A 14076-nucleotide genomic window follows, 5' to 3' on the forward strand; every position below is an offset into this window, starting at 1 on the left:
CTAATTTTAATTTTATTTCTCTTTTAATGGGAACACTGCAATTGCGAATTTTTTTTTCAACATTAGGATATCATAGACAAAGATTAGTGCTCATTTGTAATAGAAATTTGACTTTTGAAGAGCATCTTAAAAGTGTAAAAAGAAGTTACTATGGGTGTTTGTGTTTGGACGTTTGGGTTTTCCCATGCTAGTTTATTTCCTTTTAGTTTCTTAGTTTGTTGATGTGTTCTGTTCGTTTTTTCTGTTTCTGTTGGATCTGTTCCTACAGCCTTTAAATCTTAGTTCAGCTCTGGTTCTGTTCACTAATCTCCATCCTTCAGTTTTGCTGCTTCCATCCTGACGCAGCTGTTCCACATCTCCTCTGATTGGTTCGTCTTCTTCATCCTCCACCCCTGTCTCTGTATTTCAGTCACTTTTTTGGATTCTTCTGTTTCACTGGCTGCTTTTAATAATCTGCTCTTCCTGTGATTCTACCCCTCCTGTTTTATTACAAAAGTATTCTGTTCTTCCTCCATTTGTTTCACCACGTGGGTCCTTTAGCAGCCAAATAATGAAAGAAATAAAAACTTTCTATTGCAGAATAAACAAGTTTTTTTAAAAAAGACACTTAAAAGTGAAACTTTAGTCCTTAATTTTTTGGTCCAACAACCAAGAGCTCTGCTCTCTGTTTAAAAAATAAATAGCTGTCTAAGAGAGTAATTAACTATCTAAAGTTATAATCCAGCCAGACTCTGAAGTAAAGAAACAGAGCTTTTTATTACACGCTCATAAAAGTTACTTTAATTCTATTCCTCTATAAAGAAATGAAGTGCTCAAAGGTGTAAAAAATAATGAAAAGGAGGAAAAGGAGAAAACGACTCATTATATTTGTAAAAAAAATAAATGGGCATGCTCTGATGCCTCATCATAATGCATCTCTGAAGGCATGACCATATCTAATAAAATAAAAAAATTAAAGTCTGCAACCATCTCCAGTAACAATAAAAACTGCAGTTATAGCCTAACACAAGATTTTCTTTTCTTATTAAAGCATTTGTTAATTGAACTGAACTGAACTGATCCAGTTGACTGGCCTCTCTGTCCTCACAGCTGGGACTCCCAGGATATTTTCTGTCTGTGATCCAGAGCGTTTGTCTGTGTGAAAGGTCTCTGTGCATCAGCAGTTTCTGAAACACTGACCTGCCTGGTTCCAGACAGCAGGCCCTGCTCCAGTCTGCTGGGTCGGACTTCAGGAAGGTGACCAGGCTAAATCTAGAAGCCTAAATTCACGCTGCTCTGTGATTGGATGATGTGTGAATGCTATTTAAAATGAGTTTATACGCTACTTTTTCATTAAATGATTTTCACAACACTAGCTTTACATATACTACATATTTCATCCCAGTTTAAGTCTATTTTATCTTAGCTATTACCTATCGTTTTATCAGCTAGTCTAGCTAAACCATCACCAATCTTTTGACCTTCCTTTATGTTGAATATTTCCTTTAATTAAAAATACTCCAATTATCTTTAATTTAATTGCACATTATTTTTCCCTCGTTTCATTTATTTTGGTATATGAGATTTTCATAGACAATTAATCAGTGTTATGATATATGACAGATTATTATCCATCATAAAATAGAAATAATTTCCTGTCAGCTGATATTATTTACAGTGGAGTAATATTTTCAAAAATCAGTGTGTTCAGTGATACCAGGTAGTGGTTGTTGGGGATGCAACGATCCACTTTTTTCACTTTCAATACCGATACCGATATCTGATGTTTAGCATCAGCCATTACCGATTCAATACGGAAAAACAGAGCTGAATTTGTTTGAGACATTTATTCGTTAAACACAGACATAAATGTACTCAATTACTGATTTATTTGCTAATTCTATACCAGTAAAGCACACGTAAATACACCAACACCTTCACAAGCTTGGTCAAACGTAAAAAACCACAACTTTAATTTGTTCAGTTGAACAACCAATGGAAACTAAATCTTAAAGCATGGCGTCACTCAGAGCTCAAAGCATAGAATTAGACTGAATAGATCTGCCCTTGTGGATCAGACACTGTCATTGACACCGAAGCTAGAATTTGTTTCAGTATTGGGACCCATACAGACATTATTATCGGTGCATCACTAGTATTTAAATTCCTTGCTAGACAAGGTAAGGTTATGTAAATACTTTGCAGAAACCCACTTAAAAAAATTCTCCTGTCCCTTTAACTCAAGGAAATGAGATCCATCCAAAGTTTTCTGCAGCGACCAGGCAGTGACAGAGTTCCCATCAGGTGTGGCTCATGCTACAGTGAAACACGCAGCTTAAGAGTCGGCTGAGCAGGAGGTAGGTGGCGTTCTAACGAGGACTCATCTGTATTCTGGCCCTGCTCCCTAAAACACAAGAGGGGGGCGGCGGGGGGGTTCACACACAGAGCATCAGCCCCAGCTGCTGCTCATGGAGCTTTCAGAAACCCCTAAAGGAAAACTCTGCTGCCGAGGAAAACCAGGTGGTGTGAGGACTTCTGGGCTAGAAAGCCTCACAGAAATTCAAATCACCATGACCAAAAAGCTTTTACCCTCAATATCCTCTTCTGGTTAACAGTCACTTCTAATGGAATATATGAAAAAAAAAAAAAAAAAAAGTATATTAATCATTGCTGGCACTGAGTATTCTGTGGAGCCACATTAAATCAGGTGTGGACATTTTCATCTCATTTAAAATGGACAGTTCAGCAATGTCTCAAACTCTTTGAAGGGAAACAGCAGTTAGGCTCAGCAGCTGGCACCGCTTAATGCTGCCACAGGTAAACACTTCAAACATGACCTACAGGCTGAGTTTCTCTATCCAGAGAGAGAGAGAAAGAGAGAGAGAGAGAGAGAGCCATGGCTACAATAAGTACATACCGAGACACCGTGCAATTTTTCGTAACGATTAAAGAATTGAGAATGAAGATATTTTATTCTTCACGTGTCTCTGAAACTTATAGAATCACAATCTATGTTTCCCCTGTCAATTCTGTTTACCTTGAATTATGTCTACATGCGCCTAATTTGCAACAACAAAACCATGAAACACAACACCTGGACTTCACTTCGTCATACCACTAGAAGACGTTTTAATGAGTGCCTCTGCATGTTTGACAACCCTGTTATAATTAGTTTTATCGCTGATGGTGGTTGAAGAAAAGAGAAAAAATACATTTTAAGTCATATTCATACTCTCACAGCTGAGGCAAATGCTACTGAAACTGAAACCTAAAGGAAAACCAGACAGTTTAGTCCATTTTCCCAAAGTAAGCATTTTCATCAAAACCTTAAAGTTGCAGTATGTAACATTTATATAAAAAAATGCTTTTTATCCTTATTTATTAATAACAGTATAACATGAAACAGAGCTGTTTCATGTTAGCACCTCCTCCCAGTGCTACTGTTACAGTCTGCAAAAATGCACCCAGTTAAAAACAACCAATCGGAGCCAGAAGGAGGGTCTTAGCGCTGTCAATCAACCTTCTGCACTGCTCAATGTGTTAATGGTGGACAAACAACTTACCACTACAGGAATATCATCGGTGGCTATGCTAGCTAGCATTAACATTTGTGGTGGGCTATTTTGTGGTGAACCAGCAGTAGCTTAGCAGCGAGCAAGGGAGAGGTGGTGAGCATGAGAGTGATTGACAGCACTAAGACCCTCCTTCTGGGTCTGATTGGTTGTTTCTGATGTAGTGGTGTATTTCTGTAGTTAGTACTGGGAGCACTGGGAGAAACCAGAGGAGCTGGATTCTTTTGTTGTTATTTTTTTACAGATTATCCACCTTCCGTCTTATATTGTCACAACTTTATAATAATTTTAACAAATACTGTATGTTAAAAAAAACAACCATATTTTTTAATAAAAGTTACTCACTGCAGTCTTAACAAGGGTCTTTTCATGCTTGAAATCCAATTGCAGGTGCTACTGGAGATGTCAGTGTTTCAGGGCTAACAGTTCTGAGTTTAAACTAGTTTACTATGCACTTTCAAGACAGCTTATACTATTTCTGATCAATCCAGCTGTGCAAGGAGGAATTCTAGGCTGTCAGGAACTGATAACCTGCCTGAAGACCAGCGTTGCCACAGTTACCTTGAAAAAATACTGCAGTCTCTTGCATGTCACTCCAAATGAACATCCTGTGGTGGAAACTCCACCAGCCCAAAAAAAAAAAAAAAAAAAAAAAAAACCCCCCCCATTTTTAAACATGTCTTGTACAGCAAAAAAATAATTTTTAAACCACCATCATTTACCAAATTATCTGGCTAAATGCAAAACAAAGCAGCATATTGAAGCAAATGTTATTATAATTTTACAATACAGCCATTCGCTGGGATCTGTACATGAATTATTCATGAGGCTGTACTTTGGCTGCCTAAAGTCCAGGCTCCAAACAAGCCAATTAAACAGAAAATAACAAAAAAAAATATAAAAATTCATGGCTCTTCAGTTTGAACAAGTAAAGTAAAAATGCAAAGTTTAAAATGCTCGTTGTATCAGTGATGCTCAGACTAGCTGAGAGTCACTGGGAATGTCTGCTGTATCACCTGCACTCTTATGAACTTGGTCAGCCTCCTTCTCTCTAAGTGGAAGTGAGTCACTTCTCTATTTTTATCCCCATGAAGAAGGAGGAACCCCACCAGCTTCAGGAGGCTGTGCCGCTCAGGACGCATCGCGCAGCAAGAAGAGGGAGAGAAAGGGCTCCTCCCTGTGGCAAGGCTCCAGCTGTCCATTTCAAGGAGACGGTGAAAGACTTCTCCATAGCAACAGTCCAACATAGCAACGGTATAGATGACTTCGGGGTGCCACTCAGGGTGTGTCTTGTGGTGCGCGAGCTCAAACACACAGAAGGCGTTTTAAGAGATGGTAATTGTTAAAGGTTACTTTGTGACAAGGTAAAGTGCCTGTGAAGTGAAAATGATGGCGCCTGTTTCTGAGTCACACTGGGCCATGCCTGTCAAGTTTTGGATACGAGAAATGTCGCCGTCCGGTGGTACTGTCAAAGGGGGGATGGTGGGGAGAACACCATAAGTGAGGGTATATACTACCGTAACAAGTGGAGAATGACGTAACTGACGTGAGAGAGGAGGGGGCACAATACGGGATAATTTCGGGAAAAATAATACAGGAGGACTGCGGGAAAGCGGGGTAAAAAAACGGTAGTTTCCCAGTCAAAACGGGAGAGTTGACAGGTATCCCGCCAGGCAGAGGGCCGAAACCTGAGAGCGGAAAGCTCTTCCTTCAAGCGTTCAAAGGCCCCACATTGGAATAACAAAACGTCTTATTTCTTCTGGCCAGGAACACCTCAACCAAGGAGTTTCACTCTTCATTTACACTTTTCCCCATCATATACATCCAAGGCGCAATGAATCATTTAAGGAGCAGAGCTTGAAATGAGAGCAGACAGGATAGAAGGCTTTCCTTATAGATTGAAGTTGTAACAGGCAGCTGAAGTCCAATTTCACTCCAACAATGCGACCCTTTGATTATGACATGCAGTGGATTCTGGGAGTCTCCGGTTACTGTCCATCACAACTGCACCGCTGAGCCGAGCTGAGTCGAGCATCCTGGGACTGGAAATGAAGGGAAATGAGAAAAATGATCAAGGTATACGGCGGCAGACCAGCACTTACCCAAAAACAACAGCAGATCACTGTCACTCTAGACTATGGGTTCGGGTTGTATGTGTATTTTACCTTTCAGCTCTTCTTTTTCTTTATCTATAATTTGAGTCAAAAGGGCAACTATCATCTACTAGTTATTAGTTTAAAAGTCTTAAAATATATTCTTTATGTAGGGAGCAGTGGCCAAAAGAAAACCACTAATAAAAATAAAGCATTAAGATGTTGTGATTTATAAACTAACAGAAGTATTTTAAAATCTCTTCTCTGCAGTCTAAAGTGTATGGACTTTAGAACAAAAACAATAATCCTGCTTCTTCATGACACCTTGATTCATTAAGTAGTGTTATTTTAGTTCTAAATGGCATATAAACAGTATTTAATTACAGCTTTGAAAATAGCCATAGGGATGCACAATATATTGGCATCAACCCATGACAGTCACAAAGTATCAGCCATGGGGTTTTTAACCATATTGGTCCAATCAGTCAAATTGACCCGATATTGATAGCTAATATTTTTTTCCATCTTACTGATGTTTGTGTGTGTTTTTCAGGAGGAACATATATGTTTGGTTGTGTGAGTGATAGTGATGCAGTTACTGAATCAGTCAATCAGTGCTGTGGTCGCCTCCAAAGGTAATCATGGTCCACGACTTTATGCTGGATTTTACTCACTTCATCTCTTTAGAGAGCTTCTCAGGGTTATAATGCTGTTTGGTTTTTCATTACAGTTTAGTTTTACTTTGTGACTTTTTGCTTGCTTAATTTAGTTAGTTTTAATGCTTTTTAGAGTGTTTTTGTTAGTTAAGTATTGTTTAGTTTTAGTGCAGTTTTTATTAGTTGTTGTAGTTTTAATGTTTTCAGGTTAATTTTTAGGTGCAGAATTCAAAAAGGTCAAAGTGTAGTTTTGTGATTATGTGTAAATTGACTGGATTTCAGCATGTTTTAGTACAATATAGTTCCAGTTAGTTATAGTTTTTTCTCATCAATTACAGTTTTTATTTATTTCAGTTGAACAGTTTTTTTCAATTTTAGTTTTCATTATTTCATTCATTCTCATTAACTAGTAACCTTGATGCTTCTCAGAATCTGAGGATTTCTGAAAAGAAGGAACATTTTTTCGCTCTTTAATTTACAGTGAAGTTGTGCCTCCTTCTGTTTCTCCTAATTCCAAAACGCCTGACAGAGACACACATCCTCACTATTTACTTGTCATTTAATGGAGTAACATTCTGAACATTTCATCTTTACAAACTAAACAAAAACAACAAAAAAATCTTTACTCAGCAATTAATTTAGAAAACATCAGACTAAAATTTATTTAAGACTTCGTGGGGTTTGTTCTCTAAAAGCAGAATATTAATGATTGGTGATTAACATTTGTGAATATTAGCATTAAATATGAACCATCGGTGTAAAATCCAGCCAGAAGGATTAGGAACTTCTCCCCACCGAGAGTCAATGAATCATTTAAAATGTGGATTTTAAATGAACTCAGATGGAGAATCATTTCTGTTAAATATCACTGGGTTGCAGGGAAACTTTGGACATTATGCAGCTGCAGATAATTTCCCCTCTGTTAGGTGATGCTGAACATCTTGAATTGCACTTTTTACTTGCTGATGGCAGCAATAAAGTCAGTTCTGAAATGGAACATTAGGGACTCTTTCTTGTCTGTGCAGGCATTCGGTGGAAATCAACATTAGTCCATCAGCTCCACATTTGTGAGCCGGGTGGATGTGTAATGTGGAAACAAGTGTCGGAGATGGAGCTGGTGGGGGTGAAGATGTGAAGCGTTTTATTGGGGGGTGGGGAGGTGACCAAAACAGACGGGATCGGAAACGAGCAAATCAGCCAGACAGCTCAGGTTAAGGACATCAGAGACATAATTAGAGAGGCGAGGCTGGGAGACGGAGATAATGATAAAGAAAAGAGGTTTATATAGCCTGGAAAAACTGACGCGGTTAAATGAGTCAAGCCAATATTTAAAATGTGTAATCTTTAACACAGAAAAGAAACTAATAAAACTAATCCTAAAGTATGTAACTTTTATAGAAAAAAAATGTTTTTTGGGGGGCATATTTGTTAAAACTCACTATGTCGTGACAGTTTAATATGAGATAGGTAATGTATTTTCTGTGCCTTCTCCCTGTGGACGTCATGTAATCTGAACAAATACACCGCTCAAACAGAAACAACCAATCGGAACTAGAAGGAGGGACTTAGTGCTGTCAATCACCCTCATGTAAGCGTTGATCACAGTTTTCTGCTATGCCTTGGTTAACCAATATTATATAAACTTCCCCCACCATTTCAACTTTGTGAAAAAAACGACCACATCACACACAGATCCTGCTCTTCATCACTGTCACATGCATAAATACCACATGACTCTCCCTTAAAAAAATTTGGTATATTTCCAGGCACTTAGTGTCATTTTATAGCACAATGAAGTTGCCTTCAGTAGTTATAAAAATGCTGTATGTATCAAAAATCACTTTGATTTTACACCTTAAAATTGAGCCTCTGTGTCTTTAAGAAGCTTTAACTCTTTCTGACTCTGATTTTAGCTGAATGGTTGCCACGGGAGATTAAAAGTTTTCTCAAACATGCATAAAAGAATCGTTCCAATGACAGATTCTTATTATTTATCACTGCGACAAGGCAGGTATGTTTTTGATGATGGGATAATAACATTGTAATAAGATGTAAAGCTCAAAACAGTCAAGTTTAAATAACGCTGTCCCTATAAAAAATGGCTGATCCTGATGTAAATGCTGACAGAGCGTCCATCCTTACTGCAGATATTTGGAATGTGAAACAAATCAAATCATTTCTGTGTGTTTATGCAGCTTCTCAGGTATACTTTTCCACTGTGTTCTCGTTTTTTTAATCCATATTCTCTGGTAAACTGTCAGTACCATTAACCAAATAGATTTTTTGAAGCAGACCTGTCCAGGGTGACCTTGCCCGGAACGTTAACTGGAGATGTGCACCAGCACCCCTGCCGACCCCACTAAGGGACAAGGGTGTAAAGAGGAAGGAAGGAAGGAAGGATGGAAGGAAGGATGGAAGGATGGATGGATGGATGGATGGATGGATGGATAGATGGATGGAAGGAAGGAAGGAAGGAAGGAAGGAAGGAAGGAAGGAAGAGAAAGGATGGATGGATGGATGGATGGATGGATGGATGGATGGATGGATGGATGGATGGATGGATGGATGGATGGATGGATTTTTTTGAAGCATACATTCTTCACACAGGTGTCTGTAGGCTTAACTGAAGACTTTTTTTATTTTTTATTTTTTTTATGAAGATTCAAATAAATAATTCCAACATTAACATTTGAATTATGTTGCACAAAACGTGTATCTATTGTCTCCATCACAGCTGTCACTGAATGCTAATTATGGGACATACGACTTGATAAATGGCTCAGACAACACCTGAGCCATATTTTATGTATGAACACAAACTGAAATGGTTAGCTGCTGCAAGAGAGTTACTACTGTAACATCTTACCTTCAAGAGACGCATAAAAACAAAAGACAGTTCACAAAAAAAAAAGTCCCTAATGCCTCCCATCCATTTGGTGAATTGAGGATGTGTGATTGTTTCTGGCATCATTTCTGTCCATTAGCATGAAGAGCTCCCTCATGTTCCTGTGGATGTGTACATGTTGGTGTGATGTGAAGCGCTGCTGCTGGATAACCTCTTTGTTTGAGACCTGACAGCTCCCAGCGCCAGATGCAGATAGTGACAGCAGGAAGAGGAAAAAGGAAGCCAGAGCTTTTCCACGCAAACAATAAATGTGCTCAGTTGAAGTGAAAATGTCTCTTTGAAAGCTAATCGGTTTGAGGTCGAGAAACTCAACAGAGCATGCCTTTGGAAGTCAAATCAAGCAACCGCAGGCCTGATGGTATCGCGTTCTCTGAACATTATCAAGCAGAAGTAAAATCTAAGGAACCTCAATTTAATTATGCCCTTGGAGTCGCAGCGTCAAGCCGTCTGTCTTTCTCAAAACATGAAAATGCGGCGGGACTGAAGCTGTCTTAACTCTCTTTTAGCGAATAGATTTGATTAAATGTGGAAGTAGGGATCAGTAAAATCATTCGCAGTGAAACACGAGCCTGGTCTTCAAACTAACAGAAGTACGGTTCGTTCTTTCAGGGAATGGAAACGAAAGAGGTTCTGAAGCCATTTGCAATTCTGCTTACAATTTTTGGGGGGATTGAACAAATTCTAATGATCAGATCTGACTTTAAGAAATACAGTCACCACGACTCGTCTCCCAGTCAGCTTCCTGTTTGCCTGCTCTGCTCTGCTCTCAGGTTGCTTGTGTGGATTCACAACTGTTTCCTCTTAATTGGTAAAAAAAAAGAAAAAAAGTGCACATTATTAAGTATATACTCATTAAATATGTACATTATTTAGTGTACATATTTAATGACTGTACATTAATTAATGTACACTATTTTATTTTACATGAGAGGAAATTAAATTTAATATTATCAGTATTGTTTAAATGTATTAGTAAAAGCCAAGCTTTTACTAGGTCATTTTAAAACCTTTAGACTTATTTTCACTGGTTTCTGTAAAAAACATGTTTTATTAGGTATTAAAACGTATGTGTCTAGTTTTTACATGTTTTACTAATATGGGACCTCATAAATGCTTGGCAATCAGACAAGTTTTAATTTGCACTCAACTTAAAACTAAAAATCATTTGCAGTATTATATAAAATCAACTTTTTTTTTTTAGCTTTACACTATCTCATCAAAAACATACCTGGAGTACTGCTTTGATTATTTCATGCATGTTTGAGAAATCCTGTAATTTCCCATGGCAACCATTCAGTTGTGCAAAACGCCTGGTTGGACCTAGTCCCGCCTTCATGGACGAAGCTCCTCCTCAGAGCTGCAGTTGTGATGACTTCCTGAAGGCAGAGATTCAGAAAGAGCAGGAGGTTTTAAACAGACAGGCTCAATTTCAAGGCGTTAAATTAGAAAGTTAAATGTGTTTTAAATCGAATTTGATATATACAGCATTTTTTTTGTCAATTGAAGGTACCATGTGCTATAAAATGCCACTAAATGCCCCTAAAAGAGAGGGAGGAAAGGAGGAATCAGATTATAAAACAATGAATACAACAAACCTGATGGACGGATGGACTGAGACAGCCTGAATTTGACTCTACTTCGTTATCAAAGAGCAGCTGGAAAATTAGCGGTCACAGTGTCTTGTGTTTTAGAAGAACTACCTCTAAGTGTTGTCTTAGTTTTTATCTTTTAAGATGTGAGAGATATTGCTGAGGCTTGATGGGAGTTCTTCTGTCTTTGTTCTGCTTCTGTTTCGAAGGCATTACAAGAAAGGTTTTCTGTGATTTCCCTTTGCCGTGGTGTGAAATGCCTTCACAAATTACATCAGCAAAGGAAAAGTTTAGAAATCCAAGCTCTTGGATTCCTGCCACAAAGATTTCTCATTCTAGCTGTGAAAAGCTCTGAAGCATCTTTTTAAATAAAAAGCTGTTTACTTTGAAGTCGGGCTGGGCTCAAACACTGCGGCATCTCAGGGATGCGTGACGGCTCTCCTTGATGGATTACTGATGATGACTCACGTGTGACTACCAGGATCTCCAGATGAGGGCAGTGTTTGAGACTCAAATCTGATCAAATTAATTTAAAGGGGGGGGGGAATCCCATTGTAAACGAGTTTTGCATTTCAAACGTTTGATGATAGAAATATTCAGCTGACATGAAAGATGAGGTTCCATTATTATTTCATTTTATTTCTTGGACAAGATCCTCTAAATCAAGTTATTGGTTATCTGAAAGACTTTTCCAAGTATAACAAAATAATTGTATTACACTCTGCATGGAATGAAAGAAAAAAAAAAAGTGTTTGCATTGAAAGCAGAAGACCACATCATAAATCACAGCAGGTGCACGCTGCTATGTCACAAGCCCAGAAAGAATTCATGCTTAAAAATGTCTTTGAACTTAGTTTGAAAAATATAATTTTTTTATGACCAAAGTTTTAAGACCAGCAATACCACAGCTATCTGTTCACTCAGCTGCTTTAGTTTTGATGGTGGCAGTTTGGACTGAGCCCAGGCAGCTCTGAAGGAGAGATCAGATAAAACGCAGTTCAATGCAAATATGATAAAAGCTAAAGCAGCTGAAACTTTCATAAAAATATATATTTTTTACATATTTGTTGACACTGTCACTATGTCTCAACAGTACAGTATGAAACAGATAATCTGTGGGGAAAAATCGAGCTCCTTTGTTTGCTAACTAAAAACTGCCAATTGGAGCCAAGTGCTGTCAATCACCTCTGTATTCCTCCTCTTGCTCTCTGCTATGCTGCAGCTAGCAGAGCCTGTTGTGAAAGCTAAGGCCGGTGAGCATAGCCAAGCAGTTTGTCCTAAACAGTAAGTTCTTTAGAATAAATGTGGAAGGGTAATAATAGATTTATATATTTGCAAGACTTTTTCATTCCTCTTCCAAAATTTTTTTGTATTTAAAATGTTTTGAGAATAAAATGGAACCAAAGTCAAATTTTTCGTGCTCAATTTTTAGATCAGCACAATTTGATCTTATTGCACTTCACATAAATGTAGAAACTGTCATTTATTTTCTATTTATATCACTAAAAATTCTTTATAATTTCAAAATTAATATTAACTCTTCATATATAGAACATTGAAGAACACACTGGGTTGTTGTTGAAGGACAAGAGTCATTTTAAAAATGTATGCTAAATAATCTACCTAAAAACTGGATCTGAGTCACTTTCTTTAAAACTGTCAATAATTGAAAAATTAGGTCAACATTTTTCATAACTGCAGTAACTTTGCCTTTTGACAACTTTTAATATCTGACAATTTACAGATATTTTAAATATAACCTTTAATGAACAAACTGATATTTTCTCCAAGATATTAATTGTATCACATTTTCTTCATTTTAAAAATAGTTCTGCTCTTTTTCTAAAACTTAACTGCAGAATTATACCATTGACAGGATGAAGAGTTGCAAAAGTGCAAAAGGACAAGTATGTTTAAATAGCTAAATAAATTAATTTAAAATGGATTTTAAATCCATAAAATCTATTTAATTCAGCTACAAATTAAAGAACCCTGTCAAACATAATTCAAAATTCTTTCAAATTAAAATTGACATTTGACTCAAACAGATTAGAAAAAGATGTTAAAATGTCCCTCAACTATGTCTGAAACTTTTGCTGAATAGAACTGGACATTTCATCATTTATAAATGTCATTTTACTCCACATTCAGCCTCCTGACTAGGGAATGAAGTAAAAAATCCAAGTAACTCAACAGGTTTAAGGTTATGTTAGAAACACAGAACACAGCTCAGATTTTAAAATACTTTTTTACTATTTTAAAGTTAAAAAAAAAAGCAAAAAGAAAAGAAAACTGATCTAGACAAAAATGTTTACAAAAAAATACATAGTTAAAAACAAAAATGACCCAATCCCTCTCAATGTTTCCGTGTTATAGTGGACAGTGTTATTCAGACTGTCACCTTTGAACTGAAATCTTAAAACTCCTGAACTGGAACTTCAGGGAGAAACATCTTCTTCCCTGAAACTCTGAGTCTCTAACAGCGGAACCAGAACCCAGAAGAGCTGGGCTCTTATAGCAGACATGTGTCCAGTGAGTCTCTGGAAATAAGACGTTAAGTTTTATTTACCCTACTCACCCCCACCCCCCAGCTCTCAGTCCTTGTACTCTGTGTATTTCTTGGCCGAGCCGTGCACCTTGCTGGTGGGATATTTGAGTCGGTTCAGCGCCATCTTGCGCAGCACCGCTTGGGGAAGGTCCACGCGGCACTTCTCGGCCAGCTCCACCAGATAGATGAGCACGTCGCTCAGCTCGTGCGCCAGCTGCTCCCGCTCGGACTCGGTCCAGTCCGGCAGACCCTCCGCCACCTCTCCCCGCCACTGGAAGAGTTCCGCCACCTCGCCCACCTCCCCGACCATGGCCAGGAGCAGATTGCGGGGCTGGTGGAACTTATTCCAGTCGCGCTCGTCCGTGAAGTCGGCCTGCATCCTGCGGATGTCCTCCATGCTGGGCTCCGGGCTGAAGGTGAACTTCTGCGGGCTGACCGCTGCTGCTGCTCCATTGGAACGGGACTCGGCCTCCGAGACTCCTGCGTCCCCCGCTGAGGGCTCCTCCCGGCACCCGTTTGAGAACACGGCCATGTCGTCTTTCAGTCCTCTGGAGTCTTTTCCGCTTCTCGCCATCATGTTTTAAGAGCTCGGATTCGTTTCGGTGCCTGAAAATAATCTTATAATGGCTGTAAACAACCCGTTCCTAATATTTCCAGCAGGTGAAGAAGTCCCGCCAGTCGGTATAGCGGAAATGACGCGTTGTGAACGGAAGCTAGGGCTCGTTTAAAGCTCC

At 38.5% G+C, this 14076-nt stretch overlaps 1 protein-coding gene across 1 annotated transcript; it reads right to left on the reverse strand.

Moving 5' to 3' along the window:
• Window positions 1-12429: 12429 nt before the first annotated feature.
• On the reverse strand, window positions 12430-14044 carry dctpp1 (dCTP pyrophosphatase 1). The gene has a single exon (XM_015035032.1). The coding sequence runs from the start codon at window positions 13917-13919 to the stop codon at window positions 13389-13391; it is 531 nt and encodes a 176-aa protein (XP_014890518.1). The 5' UTR covers window positions 13920-14044; the 3' UTR covers window positions 12430-13388.
• Window positions 14045-14076: the final 32 nt, after the last annotated feature.

Source organism: Poecilia latipinna, unplaced genomic scaffold (genome assembly GCF_001443285.1).
Source record: "Poecilia latipinna isolate Pla-1442-1.1 unplaced genomic scaffold, P_latipinna-1.0 Scaffold321, whole genome shotgun sequence".
Lineage (NCBI taxonomy): Eukaryota > Metazoa > Chordata > Actinopteri > Cyprinodontiformes > Poeciliidae > Poecilia > Poecilia latipinna.

What these genes read in the sequence shown, in the direction of transcription:
- dctpp1 (XM_015035032.1), bottom strand. Translation starts at nt 13,919, where the DNA reads ATGATGGCGAGAAGCGGAAAAGACTCCAGAGGACTGAAAGACGACATG.